At 39.9% G+C, this 18,001-nt stretch overlaps 3 protein-coding genes across 5 annotated transcripts; 2 read left to right on the top strand and 1 right to left on the bottom strand.

Moving 5' to 3' along the window:
* Nucleotides 1-1,658: 1,658 nt before the first annotated feature.
* On the top strand, nt 1,659-3,188 carry aicda (activation induced cytidine deaminase; the record flags this gene model as incomplete). Its single annotated transcript, XM_020710629.2, has 4 exons — nt 1,659-1,841; nt 1,948-2,230; nt 2,317-2,432; nt 2,520-3,188. Coding segments are annotated over 4 exons (633 nt in total), but the record flags the coding sequence as incomplete, so codon positions are not given.
* Nucleotides 3,189-3,421: 233 nt separating this feature from the next.
* LOC101167983 (adaptin ear-binding coat-associated protein 1-like) lies at nt 3,422-10,578 on the top strand. Its single transcript, XM_004077952.4, has 7 exons — nt 3,422-3,759; nt 5,455-5,555; nt 5,889-5,993; nt 7,080-7,161; nt 7,276-7,384; nt 7,499-7,646; nt 9,163-10,578. Exons 1-7 carry the CDS (start codon nt 3,659-3,661, stop codon nt 9,273-9,275), a joined length of 759 nt encoding a protein of 252 aa, XP_004078000.1. The 5' UTR covers nt 3,422-3,658; the 3' UTR covers nt 9,276-10,578.
* A 48-nt stretch (nt 10,579-10,626) lies between these two features.
* LOC101167732 (microfibrillar-associated protein 2) lies at nt 10,627-14,020 on the bottom strand. 3 transcript variants are annotated; one of them, XM_011485408.3, is made up of 8 exons: nt 13,906-13,981; nt 13,781-13,819; nt 12,969-13,043; nt 12,825-12,857; nt 12,672-12,701; nt 12,499-12,586; nt 11,133-11,206; nt 10,627-11,043 (listed from the first exon to the last, which is right to left on the bottom strand). In XM_011485408.3, exons 3-8 carry the CDS (start codon nt 13,009-13,011, stop codon nt 10,934-10,936), a joined length of 378 nt encoding a protein of 125 aa, XP_011483710.1. In that variant the 5' UTR covers nt 13,012-13,043; nt 13,781-13,819; nt 13,906-13,981; the 3' UTR covers nt 10,627-10,933. The 3 variants fall into 3 exon arrangements, with proteins under 3 accessions (XP_011483710.1, XP_004077999.1, XP_011483712.1); XM_004077951.4 differs by lacking the exon at nt 13,781-13,819 and having other exon boundaries at nt 13,906-14,020; XM_011485410.2 differs by lacking the exon at nt 13,906-13,981 and having other exon boundaries at nt 13,327-13,814.
* Nucleotides 14,021-18,001: the final 3,981 nt, after the last annotated feature.

Below are 18,001 nucleotides of genomic sequence, written 5' to 3'. Positions count from 1 at the left end.
ACGAGATTAAATGAGCAGAGAAAAGAGGGCTGCTGCAGTAATGCACATGATGGGAATTCACTAAGACACTTCACACACATGCACACGTGAATCACTGTAAGTTTTGGGGCACCACACAATCAAAGGAGAAATTAGATGCGTTTGTTCCAGATGACGTATAACATATAGACTGCATTAATAGCATGCTCATCCACACACACACAGATGGGCTCCAAAAACAGCCACCCTGGGAAACGGTGAATTCCCCAAACCACAAAGTGCATGACAGGGTGAGGGGAGTCATGGGAAAGCAGGATCCCTCTGCAGAAAGTGCCACTTGAATGAGCAGACTGAACCAAAACAGACAGAGCAAAGAAGAAACCTAAATACTACCCATCCTGATTTGGCTAAATCAGCTGCATCTCAGGGTTCAAAAGCATTCGAGTGAGATTGGTAACTAAACTGCGGTCGGTCAGCTGGTCGGCTGCTCCAACAAACGTGTAGGTGTTTGAGGTCAATTACAGCTTTGCTCCCAGCCTGGCACCACTTAGGAAAACCCAGGAAAAAAAAGACTGTGTGTCAGGGCCTCTGAAGTCTGAAAATACATGTGAGAGAAGGTGGAAATGTTAAACGGCAGGTTATGTGGCAATCCCACAGTGTTGGACAATGTGAGCAAATGTCTGTAAGTTTTATCTAACGATACAGAAAAGCTATATGGAAGACATTTTTGACAAGTAAAAGAAAAAACTCAAAAGCTAACAAATTGTGACAAATATTGCTTACATGATGAGTCAAATCATTTTTTTTTTGATCAATAATCACTTCTAAAAAAACATACCTGTTGGAGTCCACCAAGCAATTTCAGTTGACTTAAGTCAAAACAGAAATGAGTATCTTATTCTGATAAAAAAAAGGAAACAATCATGAAGAACAAAGGCAACCAATGACTTTTTAAGCCTGTGTTTGATTTGCAAAAAAAAAAAAAATCACTCAACCATTTTGATTGTATTCCGCCACCCCCACCAAATCTTATTTTAAAAATCTTTCTGTCCAACCAGCAGCTGCCTCTGCTGTATGCAGGATGTTTATGTTTAGAACTATAGGTTCTCAGTTCCTTCCCTTTAACCCCCCCAACACACACTTTCACTCTTTCTCATTGACCTCCATTTATTACCTACGCCCGAGAACGGAAAGCGAAGCGCGACTTTTGAAATGATTACTAAGCTCGACAGGTGAGCCAAATGGATGCCCTTTATTTGTATGTTCAATTCTGGTTGCTATTTTGCAAAAATGTGTTGAATTGCCACATGCAAACTATCGACTAAAGACGAATGACATTTTATGCTTTGCAGTCGCAGTTTTTGCTTTCAAGACCACCCATCGGTGCTAATATTAGTAGTCTCTACAATGAAGCTCAAACAGAAGCTTCACTTTTAATAATTGATGAACAATTTCTATCTTTGGTTTCACTCAAAGTTGTGAAACTGAGAATGGAAAAAGGTTTATAAGTGAACGCTAACTGTTGTCTCCCTGTCCATCACTCGTGTTTGGTTAACCACAGGTTTTACATGGATTTCATGTCAGATTTAAAGTTGAATCAGTCTGAGTCATCCAGAAAGCGAAATGCTCAAGTCTTCACGTTGACTTCTATCTGACATCATGTTACGGAATAAAACAATTTCAATTTTATTCCTAGTGTGCTTCTTCCCAAAAAAAAGTTCATCTATCATTACAAGAACATGCGCTGGGCAAGAGGCAGACATGAAACATACCTCTGCTTTGTGGTGAAAAGGAGAGTGGGCCCAGAATCTCTGTCCTTTGACTTCGGACATCTCCGCAATCGTAATGGCTGCCATGTGGAGGTAAGACCAGGTAGAGTATGAAAAGACCCTGCTGAGAGATAAAGAATTGCAAATACATAACAAGATTTCCATACAGTACTTTTTTTGTTGTTGTTTTGGTCTACAGCTGTTGTTCCTGCGCCACCTGAGTGCATTGTGCCCTGGTTTATGGGGATATGGAGCAACCGGACAGGGAAGGGTCAGCTACTCCATCACCTGGTTTTGCTCTTGGTCTCCTTGTGCTAACTGCTCTTTCAGACTAGCACAGTTTCTCAGCCAGACCCCCAACCTGCGCCTCAGGATTTTCGTCTCCCGTCTGTATTTCTGTGACTTGGAGGACAGCCGTGAAAGAGAAGGTTTAAGGATGCTGAAAAAAGTTGGCGTGCACATCACAGTCATGAGTTACAAAGGTGGGGTCAAAATGAAAAACTAGGATTTATTTTAACCAGTCAGAGTCCTCATAATTAAGTGAATTTCTTCCATCAATTTACTTTAGATTACTTCTATTGCTGGCAGACCTTTGTGGCTCGGAAACAAAGCAAATTCAAACCCTGGGATGGGCTGCACCAAAACTCTGTTCGGCTTTCAAGAAAACTCAACCGCATCCTACAGGTACAACATTGAACAACAATTTTGTCAAGCAAACCCATCAATTTGGATTGCCTAAACGGACAATGTTGTTTTTTATTTCTTTCTCAGCCATGTGAGACAGAAGATTTCAGAGATGCATTCAAGCTTCTTGGACTGTGAAATATACCTCTAGAAGTGGGAAGGACATGTTTGTTGCTTTATCACTACAACCGCCATACTGAGAACAAAAACTGAGAAAAAACAAAAGCTTTAAAGTTGTTTGCAAGGCTTACAATGTTCTGCAGCTGCTGTTTGTGTAAAAACTTGATAATGTGAAATAAAAAAACTGCTTGCAATCAAATCCTGTTTTGAGCTTTTAATTTTACTGCAAGCTACCATACCTATAATTAAACTTAGTAAAAGCTTGTATGCTTTTAACTCTGGGGTACTAATTTTACTCTAAACTGATCAAAATATTCATTTGTAATGAATGATATTAACAGAAATTAGTGTCCAATGCAAACAATCTGTGGGGGAAAAAATATTTTAGCTCAAAAGATAAACTGGTTCCAGTTAATCATCAAAAACCCTAAATAAGTCGCTTCCATTAGCATAAAGTACAGTTGAAGTTTATTTTTACAATGGATACTTGAGTAAGAGTATTACAGTACCTGTAGTACAATTAAGTAGACTACATTTTTGCTTGGGGCTACATGTCAAACAAATGACGCCTGGGAGATTTTAAACTCCACCACCGCCCTTTTGTAGCAAAAAGTCAGTCAAAAGAGGCAAAAAAAATCAAAACAGTGGGAACTTAAAAGCAGGTTCACACTAATTTTGGCCCTTCTGGAGCACCATACTCAATTTATAGTTTTGCGAGATTTTGTGCCAGAAGCTATCCTTATTTTTTTTATTATTTTTTTTTTTACCACCAACAGTTTTAATGATAGCCCTCACTTTTTATGTTTTTTTGTCGTTATTTTTCTTTTCTTTTATGGTCAACCCAAGGAATGTATGTTTGTTTTGTCCTTATTTTAAGAGCCTTTCGTATTCGTTCGGTGCTTACAACATGTAACAGTGGTATTAACCTTCGTCTGGACTCAAATCTGAAGCGTAAAAGACAGCAACAACATTTAAATATTTGAATTCCGCTCACCGGGCTTCAGTGTTGCGTCATTACACCTGCCATTACGGTCAGGCAGCCGTTAAGGCTGACCGTGCCAACCGTTGGCTGTCACCGCCACCGGCGTAGTTATTAAAAAGTCAAGATGGCGGCCGACGGTCAGCTCGAGTACGAATCCGTGCTCTGTGTGAAACCCGAAGTCAACGTTTACCGAATCCCGCCGAGAGCATCCAACCGGGCGGTCAGGTAAGGAGGAGGAGGAGGAGGAGGCCGCCGTTCTCAGCCAGCATCCTGCATCTCTGACGTGCTAATATTGACCAGACCTCACCGCGGTGTAGTTTGTGTGCTTCTTCTTGGTGTTTTTGTTGTGTTATGCTTTCGCAAGGTCATCACGGAAGAGAAGACAACAACAACAACATCACAAAATGAATCGTAAGGCTTTAGCGCCACGTTATCTAAACTGAGTAAAAGGCAAAAGGTCGATTAAGACTGTGTTTGTCAGCTTCTCTGTCTTTTTCCCCTCAGGCAGCCATAACACTGCAGAAATGACACTTTCAGCTCATGCACTGCTTTCTTTACCTGCCTGGGCTTTTACACTATTACAGTTAAGCGAGTATTCTTTTTAAAAGAATGACATCTTGGAGAGTCAAAGCTGAAGAACACATTAGGAGGGGATCACATAGATGAATTTCGAACATAAAGGATCTTACTTTAGAAACTTTTTCATTTAATTCGCCCCATTTGGTTCTGACTTGATAAGAAATCCACCAAGGTGTCGTAAATACCCAACACAAATCAATTGTATTAAAAGAAACTGTTTTGACAACGGTTTGGACCAGTGATCTCTTTCAAAGCAGGATTCTTTCCATTTGTCCTTCATATGAAAACTAAAACTCACAAAAGAGATCCATGACACCTTGACTTATTAAGGAAAAAGGAAGAATACGTGAAAAAACGAATACATTTTACCATGGGGTCACCAATGTTGTGTCCAAAACAAAAAAATTACAAGTAGTGTCAAATAAAATCTGTTCTCATACTGGTGTTCTGCTGAGTGAGGCTGCCCGTACTTCCCATCATCCCCTATGTGTACACTCTAGTCTCGACAGCTTATAGCCTCTTAGGCCCCCAACCCAATATAATAATATAATATCTGTCCTCTATCCTCAGAACTATGCCACAAGAACATGGTAAAAACAACAAAGACATTATTTTCATCAGAGTGGGTCTTAAACCGCAGCACATACAAGTTCTTTTCAAAATAAAGTGCTACCTGTGTCAAATAAGATCCTCCTGCTGCAGCAGATTTACTGCGACTTATCTCAGATATCTGACATGTTTTAAATCAAATTTTGTTTAAATCTTGTGTTTGAAGCCAAAGAGACACAATGATTGAAGGATTAAAATCTCTATCAGTAAACCCTGATTGATTAGGTTTTTTTAATTAAATTAATTGCATTGATTTTTATTTTAAAAAAAACAGTGAGTCAATAAATCTATCTAGTAGTTTCTAGTCTATCTAGTGTTTTCAGTTCTTAAGTTTAGTTATTTAATCTTCCTCCTTTCCTAGATTTTAATCACAACTTACTTTATGTAAAACATGTATATTTAGTTTGAAAATGAAAAATTGACCCAAAAACAAGAATCAAATTTTCGAGTCAGTAGTTCTGCAGGGACACCCAACCTTATTTTAGAATAATCTACAGACATGTACCTAAACGTCATGTCAAATTAGAAACCACAAAACATACAGTGAAAAGGAAACCAAGCTGCCCATTGGTGAAGGTTTAATTGTTCTGGTCAAATGTGTTCCTCACTCAGAAAGTTAGTGGACAAACCAGACTCTTGAGTGGTACAAAAAGAATAAAAGTTTCCTTCCACTTTCAAAATAAGTCTCTAACAAACTGCTTACCCACATAAATCTGCCTGTGTGTGTCTCAGAGCTGCTGATTGGAAGCTGGATGCTCCTGATTGGACGGGCCGCTTGCGTGTGACCGCCCGGGGTAAAGTGGCCTATGTGAAACTGGAGGACAAAATTTCTGGTGAGAGGAAAGCAGGCAAGACTGTTGTTTTCATGTGGAGCTGGAAATCCCTGCGTCGTTATCTATTTTTGTCCGCCACTTGCTTTCTGTTAGTCATCCATTCCAAGGTGACCTACCACGCACACAAGGAAGCAGTTTATATTTCCCACAAGGAGCCTGCATGTGTGTTTGCGTCCGTTCCCACCTTCTGCTGTCTATGTTAATCTGATGTATACACAGGCAGGCGAATCCATCTCTTTGTTGTTTATGTCAGAGTGACATGTCTGAGTTTAGTCTTGAATGCCCCTGCATGAAAGCTGGCTTTACCATCACTTACCTTGTTCCAACGTACAGGGGAACTGTTTGCTCAGGCGCCGATGGAGGAGTACCCTGGCATTGCCGTGGAAACCGTCAGTGACTCAAGCCGTTACTTTGTGCTCCGCATTCAGGATGACAACGGTGAGTAAACAGTTTATACTTCAAAATGTTACATACGTTTTACTTAGCTCAGAATTTTAGAAAAGCAACTAAATTCAAACAATGATGGATAGAGCAACATTTTGTGTTGCACAGCATGTTTGTTTCCAACGGAAAAAGCTAAAGAAACACACTGACTTTTCCAAAGGGGTTGCTCCTTTTCGGCTTCAAAATAAACAGAATTCTTAAGTAAATAAATAAGAGCACTGTGTTTTTGTTTTCCATCTAAACAGATAAGCTAAATCCAACTTTTTTTAAACCCTGTTTGAATATCACAAATAAGGCACAGCATATTTTTGGAAAACCGGTTACTTTTTTTTAACACTTCGTTTGCAAAATAATTCTGCATATGTATATTTCTCTAAACATGAGTTGCTTGTAATTCCAAAAATGCATGCGTATAAAGTTGCAAGAACAATCGCCCTATCAGACATACGGTAACTCTTTATTGTATCCTGTGTGACACAGTCACAGCACACGGTGTTAAATGCAAGAATTTGCTCTCATTCACTCTACTGTAGAATGCAGAATAATTACTGTTATAACATATCCCTATGAATCATTTTGTTTTTGCAGTCGTGGCACTTTGAGCAACATTTAAGTCAAATGTGCCTCTTTTTTGTATGTGTGTGTGTTTTTTGTGTATGTGTTTGTTTTTAGGGATGGTAAGGAACTGGGCTGATCCAAAGACTCATCATATGGAAACTCTTCTGTTAATATTTTAACTCTGTTCTGCTCTTTCCCTGCAGTCAGATGATTTAAGATGCATTTGAACAGAATGTTGAGGCTCAAAGGCGTCATGAGACAAGAGGCCTTGTGCTGTAAACAAGAGTTTAGGTTTTGCTTCACCTGGCTGAAGTAATCAGCTGCATTTGCAGTGAGGCAGCTCCTTTTCCTGCCACAAGTACCTGAGCGTGCCAAATTTCACGACGGCAAAATCGGACATATGTGGAGTTTAAATCCAGAGGAAACTTAAAGTGTACCCTTGTACTTTTTGTATTCATATAATGTAAATGTTTTCATCTTTTAAGTGTCTAACTAATGGACTTTTGTTTATTCGTTTTGAAGGCCGCAAAGCCTTCATAGGCATTGGGTTTGGAGACCGCGGGGATGCCTTTGACTTCAATGTTGCACTTCAAGACCATTTCAAGTATGCTGCTCCTTTCCAATCTATTCAAAATAACCCATGTAGTTTTGTGAAACACACTTATTCAGTTATTTCTTCCTTTTAATGATTCTAACTTCCTGTTTTGTTTTTCTGCAGGTGGGTCAAACAGGAAACTGAGTTCACCAAACAAGCCCTACTTCCAGACTCTACCCCTAAACTAGATTTGGGCTTCAAAGAAGGACAGACTATTACTATAAATATTGGGGTAACTTTCTTTTTTTCAGTGTTGATATAATTACTGTCAAGGCTGAAGATCAGACATAAAACTCTCACGCGATCGCTCACATGGCTTAGTCTCCTTTTTTTGTTGTCCCTATAGCAAACCAAGAAAAAGGACAGGGCCCGCCCACACAGTTCAGGAGGCCTGGGACTCCTTCCTCCTCCACCTGGGGGCAAGCTAGCCCCACCCCCTTCATCCAAATTTGCCAATCAAAACACACAGCCATCCACAGGAGGAAGTGAGTCTGGTAGGTAATTAGTGTGAAAAGTTAGAGATCAAGCTGAGATGAAAAAGGGTAACTGAATACTAAAGTTTCTTTTTGTCACTGTGTGTGTAGATTACAGTTGCTAAAGGCAGAAATCTTTTGTCAAGGCCTCTAAACAATGACCTACTGTTGCTTCATCAGTATTTTTAGCATCGTTGTCAACTATCTTGCGTAGCTTTTGCACAAACTGTCCTCAGCTCTCTTGCAAAGTCAGCTTCAGAGAATCCAGACTCCTCTCCAGCACAGAAGCAGCTGTCTCCATCAGCTTGTTCAGCTGCTGACTCAGATGCTGTTGCGTCCACACAACGACTGGCGTCAAAGCAGCGCAGCTGAATAGAAAAAGATTAGGAACACCTTCCTACAAGCAATGAAAGATGAATGTTCTTCAGGGAGATTTTTGAGCTCTGGCACCTCTTTTTAAAAACCTGGGTATCTGAAGTGTTTTAAAGTCCCAGCCTTATCTTTTTGGAGTCATTTTCAAAGAGTTTCCAGTGATCTTTTAAGTATGATTATGCCATTTTTAGCCAAAATCTAAAAACTTGTGTTGTTTTATAGGACATAGTTTCAGCAGAGCCGTAGTAGTTCAAGTAGAAATTCGCCTCTTGAGTTGTGGGCGGGACCATTAGTGTGGAGCCCCTCCCCCCCTTCCCCTTACTGTTGCTGAGAGGTCAGAGCAGGGAGCTTGTGGCCCGCTCGGCATATTTTCTACAAAATACAAACAAATAAGCTCTTTTGAAAATAACATTTATTTTCACCTGCTCCCGGTTCACAACAATTTGAACAAAGAAATGCTCAAAAATGCGATTTTAAGCTTAAGTTTCTCATTATCTGTCCTCGGTCCTGAGAAAAATGCCACAAGAACACGTTAAAAATGCCAAAAACACCAATTTCATTGGGGTGGATCTATAATGCCTCCCTACCCACTTTCTCTCAGGACAGAAATTATGTTCAATTTAGTCTTAAATCTCCATAATTCTTTAAATTTCTATGTAAGTGTATAAAAATTTTAGAAACCTTCTGCAAACTGCGCAAACATGGTTCCCCATGTTTAGATTTAAATTTTACGTTGGCTTTTTGAAAATGAAATCTTTTGTTTGGCAAATTTTGTGTCAAAAGCATGGACAATAAGAATGGACTCTATGTATTCTGTTAGACTCTGAGTAGGGGGGTTATTGGTTATGGGATTCTTTTTGTGATGGGGATGTATCTTTATGTATTGTGTATTTTGTTTTGTTTTTTAGTGTCATATAAGCCCGTGTGGGCTGGGCACATTAGTGCATGACACTTAAATAAATAAATCAATCAAATTAACCTTCTTAGATGTATTCAGTCTGGTTTTGATAGATAAACATTAAAAATATTCAACTTATTTCAAGCATTCTGAACTTTTGCACGGCAAATCTGTTAGTAATTGGTACCAAGTGAACAACTGCATCATCTATTGTTGAGTATTTCATAAAAACTTTTTTGTTTGTTTGTGTGTTTTTCTGACCATCAGGTTTTTTGCTAGACCTGGACTCCAGCAACTCCAACTCAGAGGCCCCATCCAACTCTGCCTCCACGACAAGCTCTGACCTTTGGGGAGACTTTGACTCTGTAACCCACAAGTGAAGAGGAACTCATGCTACTTTCTTCCCTCTTCACTTTATATCTCTCCTCAAAATTATGCAGCACTTTTTTGCTAATTTATTTTCCCTCTTCTAGGGGTCCCATATCTCTCCCTGCCAAGCAGGGCAACCCCCGCCATCCTGTTTGCTTTGGTCTGAATTCCTTACAGTTCAGTCTTTCTCAGACACGTTTAGACTCCAGACCATCACTGTTCAGCAGATTCATTTCCCCTCTAATAAGCAAAGCATTCCAGTGTCTGTATGTTTGGGTCACAGCCCTTATAATAAATGTGTAAAATACTTAATAGATTTATCAGAGGAAACCTAATTATCAACATCTCATGATTGAAATCATGGAGAATATATCCATACATTAACTTAATGTACAGTGCAGAGAGCGTTTCTTTAAATAAGTGTACCTATTGTGTCTGTAGTTATAAGTGTCGATGTTGACTTCATGTTCTGCAGTTTCTCTTTCTCAAAGTCTCATTGGGACTGAATTTATGCACTGACGGACAGTCAAGTCTGTTTCTGTGGTTGGTGATTTATATCAAATCTGCTTTTAATGCAGACGTTGCCAGATATTCGACTGAAATTCTTGTGCCGTTTCCCACAGGAGGTTTTTTCCATGAAAGAATCCTGTCAGCCATCAGCTGATTTACCGCCTGGTTGCGCGCTTCAACACTCTCTCGTTGGCTTTCTGCGGCCGCGCAGCTGTTCGCCACGCGTTTCGCCAACGACGGGTCACTGGAGCGCTGCACATTGTTTGTTAACTGTGCATCAAGAAACATGAAAGCAGGAATTTTGGATGGAAAGGAAGTTGGAAGAAGAAAGACGCAACAAGTGTTTTCATCTTTGCCTCAAGGGGAAGCAGAGATGTTTGGGTTTGGGTTAAGTCATCTCCCCTCAGCACAGCTGCTAAAGCTGCGTCTGAGTCATTAAGGTCACGACCCCTCTCTTCCTTAAGGATCATGGCTTTTTTCATGGCGGGGTAGGTGATCAGGACACATACCTCAATTACAGCATGTTTGAACAAGTAAATTAAGGTTATATCTAAAAATGTATTTATTTCTGACATTGCAGTATTGAGAGAGCTGGTCTGTGTGTGATGCAGTGCGTCGTTGTGTGATTATGTTTCACTGATATCATATGTGTTGTGACTGATGTGTTAAAGTGCTGTACTGATGAATGTTAGTTGGAGATCACTGTTTTTTCTGTATTTATCTAAATTATATGCATTCGTTTCAGATTTCACTTGTTGTTCAAAGTCTAAATGTATATTGAAATAAACATTAAGAGAACACAAAGCTAGTGTCTTGAGTTAGTGAGTGGGGAAAAGTATGGACCAGAAACAAACATTTTCTACATTTTATTGGTTAAATTGTGCACATGATGGATCATAAGTGAGCAGTTTAGTCATAAAAAGCACGTTTTTATCTTTTAGAATATTTCCACTTACACATTTCAGTGATTATAGGCCTAATACTACAGTACATTTTGAAATCACAAGGATGAATGAACACAACTTTAACTTTCAGACATTGTATATTGGTACGTAAACATAAATATGACTCGGCATGTTTGTGTGTAAAAAGAAAGACTCCCAGACGTTTGAGCTCTAGATGAAGTCATACAGCTGCTCAAGTCTCTTTTTGGGCAAAGTCAGGCCTTGTTTATCCAGGTTTTTGGGTCTCTCCGACTGCGGCAGCGTTTCCTGCTTGGTGACCTCTGGAGGCGTTTGGGCCACCCGGACAACTCCCTGCACAGTTCAGCTGTTTGGTGCAACAGACAAAAAAACGGTTTTTTTTTTTTTCATAAAGAAGCTATTTAACAAAGTGGCTCCCCTTCAGTGGAGACTAACCTTTCAGATACTCTTCATGTTGGCACACTGTCCTCACACAGATTTCATTGTTGATCAAGTAGACGCGAGGAAGGCTGAGTTGATGAACAAATATGATTTAAAAAATTGGTCAAAGCTTAAAATCCAGTCTAAACAAAATAGAAAAGCAATTATTTCATCTAAATTAATTGTTGCTTAATGAATGAAATTAATGAAAATAAGACAATATAACTGCAAATGTGTCACTTTAACCCTTGTGCTATCCTATGTGGTTTCAGATGACCCGATCCTTGCATTGACGTGTTCTCCCTACCATGACAAAGGTGGATAAAGGTGAAGAGGATTTCATGTAATCCATGGACACCAGTGAAGATCACAAATCATTGAAGAAAAAAGGTTCAGAGCACTGTCTAGTGGGTCTAGATGACCCAACTCCCAATGTTAAAGTGCCTATAGGATAGCACAAGGGTTAAGATGTAATAATGCGGCGTAGAAACATTTTTTTCTCATGGTCTATAAAAAGATAAAGATAAGATAGATAGTTCAGACATTAACATTCTCCTTACAGATTAGCCAATAAAAAGGAATAAAAAGTTAATTGACTGTTAACGGCTCAGCTTTAGGTAGAAAATATACATTAAATTTAGACAAGACAGTGGAAAGACTCAATTTTATCTTTTCAAACTTTTGCATTTATTTATGAAGCATGGCTGTGGTAGTGTCATGGTTAGGTGTTGACTATGGTTTGTTGCCACTGTTAGAAAAAACAGTTGTTTTTTTTCAGTTGAAAACATGTTGGGTTTCTGGATTTTAGCACAAAAAAGGATACGTGTTTTTGAACAGCTCAACCTCATTAACCTTCTAGCTTTTTTGAGGAACATTTCCTCTCAGAGCAGAAGAGCGTTCGGTTCATCAGATCCAGAAATGTTCAACACCTACAGGACACACTAAGCCAGTCAGTCAAGGCACCCAAACTGAGCTGCAGCAAACAATGAAAACAAAGGCCCACATCCTTTTTGCTGCCCAGTTCACATATAAATTTATGAGCATTCATGAACAAGCATGTCAGTTTTGAATTCTTGAATTTCTTGAACAATGTTTGTGTTGTTTTAGTAGTGCAATTGAAATTTTTAGTGTCTTCAATTCCACTTGTATAAAAAAAGACCGCCTTTTGTGCAAAATTAGGGTTTTTTTTACACTGACACAAAGATCTAGGGTGTAAACATGATAGCTTATCAATGGAATGACAAAATACTGTCAATTGAACTTTAATGACCTAGGTTCTACTGAATTTTCAAATGATGATCTCGAGCAATTTACTTAGATCATTTTTCTTAATTTAAAGTGCAAAAACCCACACGATAATTGAAGATAATGTCTAAAACACCTGTAGAAACACAGATATCCAACACATGTCTTGACAGGCCTGTGGACCGAGTACATCCTGGTGCAGGGATACATCTCCTCCCTGCAGTCTGTGGAAACAGGAAGTGAAGGGTTGGCGTGTGAATCTCAAAGCAACTCCTCAAAACTTTTCAAAGACTCTCTAAATTTACTCACTGACTGGCAATGGGCTGCTTTCAGGAGTTTCTAAAAGTAAGACAATAAAAAGAAAGAAAGAAAAAAAAAGAAGAAGTCTGGCTGTGACTCACAGACTGACAGATGCCTCTCGTCCTGATCAAAAGTGTGACTTTGAGATTTAAAGAGTGTTACCGGTTGGCTGAACTTGCGCTGCAGCTGTGAGGACTGTGGAACAGAAACCACATGATGGGAGTGTTTCATGGCATAAAAACAAACAAGCAGCGACTCAACCGTAATTAAACACGTTGATTTGTGTGTTCTGTTTGGCAGCGTTACCGTGGAAACTGCAGAGGAGCAGGACCACTGGGAGGCTGCCCATTCCTTCAAGTTGTAAGAGGTGAACTTTACGAGCTGCAGGAAGAGGAAGAGGATGATTTCACGAAGCAGAACGGCTCAATATCCACTCTCCTGTTTGGGTTACCTTTAATCCCTTTGCACATAAATACTCCCAGCGTCCCACCTCACTTTAATGTTTCCCCCAAAGTTCTGCTTCAGTGCTATGTTGTTTTTGGAAGTTTCACTGCTGTGAAAGTGCTTGATGTCACTTCCCCACGTATGTTTAATCTAGCATTTATTAGACAGCTTATAAACGGTTTGATAAAGTGGCAGTGGAGCAAATAAAACAACATCTCACCTCCACAAATGTGTTTTTCTTTCTTTGCCTCACTCCTTCATCCGCCCTCCTTCCTCTCCTCTCCCTCCTCTCCTGCATCATTCCTCTTGCAATGTGTCAGAAAAACGTTTGGAGTCCAAAGTGTGAGTCCTCTCAAAAGAATGTATTTTGGTCTGCCCCTTCTGAGGGCCCCTCCGCCCCTCTTTCCACACAATTGTGCATTCTTTTGCAGCTTTCTTTTCATAAAACATGCCACTGCCTTGAACAATGCAATCATCATTAACCAATCTGAGCCTGACAGTTTTTTCCCCAAGTTCTCATCAACCATTATATCTAAATCATCATTTATGAGAACTAATTAAAAAAATGTGCATCATCCTAATTTAGGTTTAGGGTATCTGGAGATTTGATGTGAATAACAACTTATTTTTTCTTTTTTTCAGTTTCAGCACAGATCACACATTATGCAACTTACTTTTTCACCTCAGATGTGAAGCAGTTAGCCAGTATGTTACTATAAATTATCAACAGGACATTGCACATGTGAGTATTTTCTACAAAATCTCCAAACCAGGTGAAAAACAATAAACTTATACTCACAAATGTTTTGCACTGGTCCACAATGGTTAAAGTTTATGATTCTCTTGCCTTCTCTTTATTCTCCTCCTCCCGTCTCCTGCATCCTCCTCCTCCTGCTGCTTTTTCCCCCTCCTCCATCCCATCACAACTTTCCTATTTTTCATTAGTTTTCCCCTCTACTTCAAATAATCTTTATAACTGAGAAACATTTTGTGTTCATCCATTGATCATTATGAATGTTCTTACAGTTTAAAATCTATTTTCCTTTCCGCTTGTGCTCTGAATGCTTTAAATATAAAGAGTGCAGGCTTTTCTGTGCTGACAGATGGAGAAATGCTTCCTGTCAGCTAAAAAATAATACAATTAAGATTTTCCCATTTATTTTATATGTCTAAGGTAAAATGCGCAAATAAAACACAAACTGTTTTTTAAAATACCTGGCACAAACAGCAGGTGGCGCAGTGCTCAAAGACAGGAATTCCCCACCATCAGACTCCTGCTGTTTGCAGGGCCCCCTCCCACTTTCAGTGTCAGTTTTCTACCTTGGCCGTTTTAGACTGACCATTAGTGTGAGGTTACTATATCTTGTGGTGGACTTCTCATCAGCCAAGGTTGTGAGACCCTCACACCTTATCTCCCGGCCCTGACAATGGCTAAGAGGCCCCAGCAGATCCCTAAAAAACATCTGTTGATTAGAAAAAATTGATGAAAATTTAGCAGAAAACCCACATCAGCTAGGATGATTGCATCATGTTGTACAACATATACTTGCTACAACAAATCTGGAAGCTTTAGTTCAATTTCATCAAGATTTACGTCATGCTTTTGTAACTATAGGATCATATCTGATGATTTCATCTGGTTAGTTTGAAGTAGAGTGTTGAGAAATGTTAGTATTCAAACACTTGTAGAAAACTGGTATAGACTGGTGCTGTATTTTTTCTTTTCCAGTTTCTGAAGGAGATGATGTGTTTTGTGTTGTTCTGTTTTGATACATCGAGCACCTTAACCTGGTTACCTGATGACATAAAACCATGTTTTTTTCATATCAATGCCACTTTGAATCTTCTTCTTTCTCTTTCGGCTTTTCCCATCAGGGGTCGCCACAGCGAACGAGTCGCATGGTAAACTTGGCAATGTTTTACGCCGGATGCCCTTCCTGACGCAACCTTCTCAAAGCAACTGGGCTTGGGACCGGCACAGAAATAGAGAAGGGAACAGGGAGCAGCCCGGATTTGAACCCTGGTTTCGCAGTCGGAAGGCGCCGCAAACCAGCACGAGCTAAACCGGCTCCCATCAATGCCACTTTGAATACAGACATTAAAAACTTACAACTGTTGTTTAGGATTTAACACTATTTCTCTCATTTGTTTGGCAAACCTCCCCAACACAATGATTTTACAAATTCCGATGGCGCATTGGTGCTGGGATTTCAATAATTGCATGTTTTGCTACATAAAAATTCAATGTATCCTTAAACGTCAATCAAATAGATATAAAAAAAATTGTAGTTTAGGTTTGTTTAAGAGTTTATTTTAAAATTTCACTCAAATGAACCCCAATGATTTCAGGAATAACCTTTTTTTTAGAATCCTTGTTTAAACATTATTATTAGAAGCCTGTTTTATTGTTGTGAGGTAATTCATTACTTGAAATACCCTTCGGACCACCTATGTTAGCAGAAAAACATAATCTAACAGCTTAATCTTATTATAACCCTTTATTTAAATGGTGAGCTTTTTTGTCACGTATTCTCAAATAAAAACTATTAACAAGGTTTCAATTCCTGACCCTTTGTCTCTGAGCCCTTCGTTGAGAGGAGGGTTTTCATTGTGACTGTTTTAGCTGCTTTGCAAGGGAAACCTGACTCTGACTCCCACGGATACATATAAATATTGCCACACATAGCCAAGAAGTTGCACTCCCCGTTAGTGTGACTGGCTCTCACGGCAGAGCTGGTCAGCTCAACGGGGACACACTCATCATTCCCTTGACACATTGGGGCTGCGTGGAGTCCAGCGGGGTGGCTCTAACAAGGTCGCTGGGGCGAGGCCGATGACAGCTTGACTGATGGGGGCAGTGTATGCAAGAGAAAAAAGACAGGGGAGCCAAGAGGGAAGATCAATGCTGTGTACACATTAACCTGCCACTCTGCTCATGTTGCTCCAGCGTGGGGAGAAACAAGAGCAAAGATGAGCAGGCATGGAGAAGGAGAGGAGAAAAGAGAGGAGGAAAGGGAATCCAGTGGCTAGAATGGTTAAAGCAAGCATGCCAAATTGTTAACACATAATTATCTCTTAACTTGTTTATTAGCTGAGATCATAAAGGCATCCACACACAGTACATTCTTCTGTTCTCATTTCCATTCCTGGAAGTTCACCTTTTCTTTGCCTGTCCCTGCTATCCTTTTTTTTTTTGTATCCAGCTTTTATCTTGCGTGTGCACAAAAAGCGTAAGGAGAGAAACCAAGCCTTCCTGTGCTGCACACCTATATAAATAAACCAGATAAACTTTATTTCCTTCCGTATGAGGAATCAATCTTCCCTTCTGCATCAGCTTTGCATATCTTTTTCACAGTTGGTGAACGTGCTTATCAAATATCTCCCAGAATATCCGTTTCATCCGACGACATTTCCCAGCTGCTTTTCTGTCCCTGTTTCAAAGATAAAAAACACGGTAAATAATCTGCAATTACACGTCTGAGCTGGCATTCTGAAATGCACCCAGCAATGCCACCCTGCAGACCCTCAGGGTACAAGCCTGTGTGCTGAAGTGTTGTACGTTTAATGCTGGTAGCATGAAATCAAAGTCCCGCTGACATGATATAAATGCATCCTTCACTGGAGTCTTGCTCAGATCGTGTGTCGTCCATCATCACAAACCTTTTCAGACCTCTGTGGACTTGGACATACAACAGTAAAGTGAGCTGCATTCCCTAACACAGGATTTCAGTGGCAGCCAGCAGTCAACACTGTCCTTGTTTTCCCCGTTTTCATGATCCCCGCTATCTGTCCTTCTGGGGCTGCAGCAGATTTGCACCTCGATCAGCATCTTTGTGTTGGCAACTCACAGCCTCTGTCCTGTCTGTCTGGAACTTTAATTCCTAACCTGGGTATCACATGCACCCTGTGTCATTGTTTGCCTGGAAGAAGGGAGAAAAAAAACGCTGATCTCACTGAAGGAAAGTTAAATGCTTCAACAGAGGCACCAGACTTCAGATAAAGACTAACATCATCTGCTCAAGAAGGGAGGTTTCAAAAACACCTGAAGGAGCAAGAAGCAATGCAGGTCAGAGTGTTTTATCAGACTTTGCTGTTAGAGGCCTTTGAGTGCCAAGGCAACCTGCCGTTTGCATTTAGCGGCCTGTGCAGTGCAGCCAGTCACAGGGAGGTGATGATATGTATGCTGTGTAAATGGATGGGCCAGTGTGCTATTTTTAAATGCATCTGGAGTGGCCCTTAGCAGGGGTTAGCAAAGGCCCCGCTGGCATACACAAACTCCCACACAGCGCATTAGCAGTTACTACCAACAGGGACCAAATCCAAGCTGAAACTGTGATATTTGGCACATTGCGAGTTGGAAGCAAGGACTGAATCAAATTTAGCCTCATTGAAAGCGCAACCTAATGCGCCACTGAGTTAGAAGTTACCTTTTTCCTTCATAATGTCAAGCGGTCTGTAGTGACGGATGCTGTACAGCTTTAAAATCCCACCCACAGTTCAAGAAATCAGATAGAATGGGTTTGTTTGCATTCATGAACAATAAACAGTACTTATATTGTGGTTTAGCTTAAAAATAAATATATGAAAATAGCTCATATGACTACAGTGGCTCATCCATAGAGATTTGGAAAAGGATTTAACCTGTAATGCTGTCAGGCTGTATTGTTCAGTCCAATTTTAGACACTTCTGTACTGTTGTGTGGCACCTGTTGCTTTACTGCTGTGTGAATGCATTCCCGTTTGAGGTCTTTAGAAAAAATCAAAAAATGTTCATCTTTACCAAATCTTAAAGAACAACAAAAGGTGCACAGATTTATGTTAATTGTATACATGAGTACCTTAAATTGCAATAAAAGCTGTTAGTTTTCACAAAATACTAAAAACAATTCTCAGAC

Source organism: Oryzias latipes, chromosome 16 (genome assembly GCF_002234675.1).
Source record: "Oryzias latipes chromosome 16, ASM223467v1".
In the NCBI taxonomy this organism is placed as follows: domain Eukaryota; kingdom Metazoa; phylum Chordata; class Actinopteri; order Beloniformes; family Adrianichthyidae; genus Oryzias; species Oryzias latipes.
The sequence above is the reverse complement of the archived record's forward strand: the minus strand, read 5'-3'. Positions and strand labels throughout refer to the sequence as shown.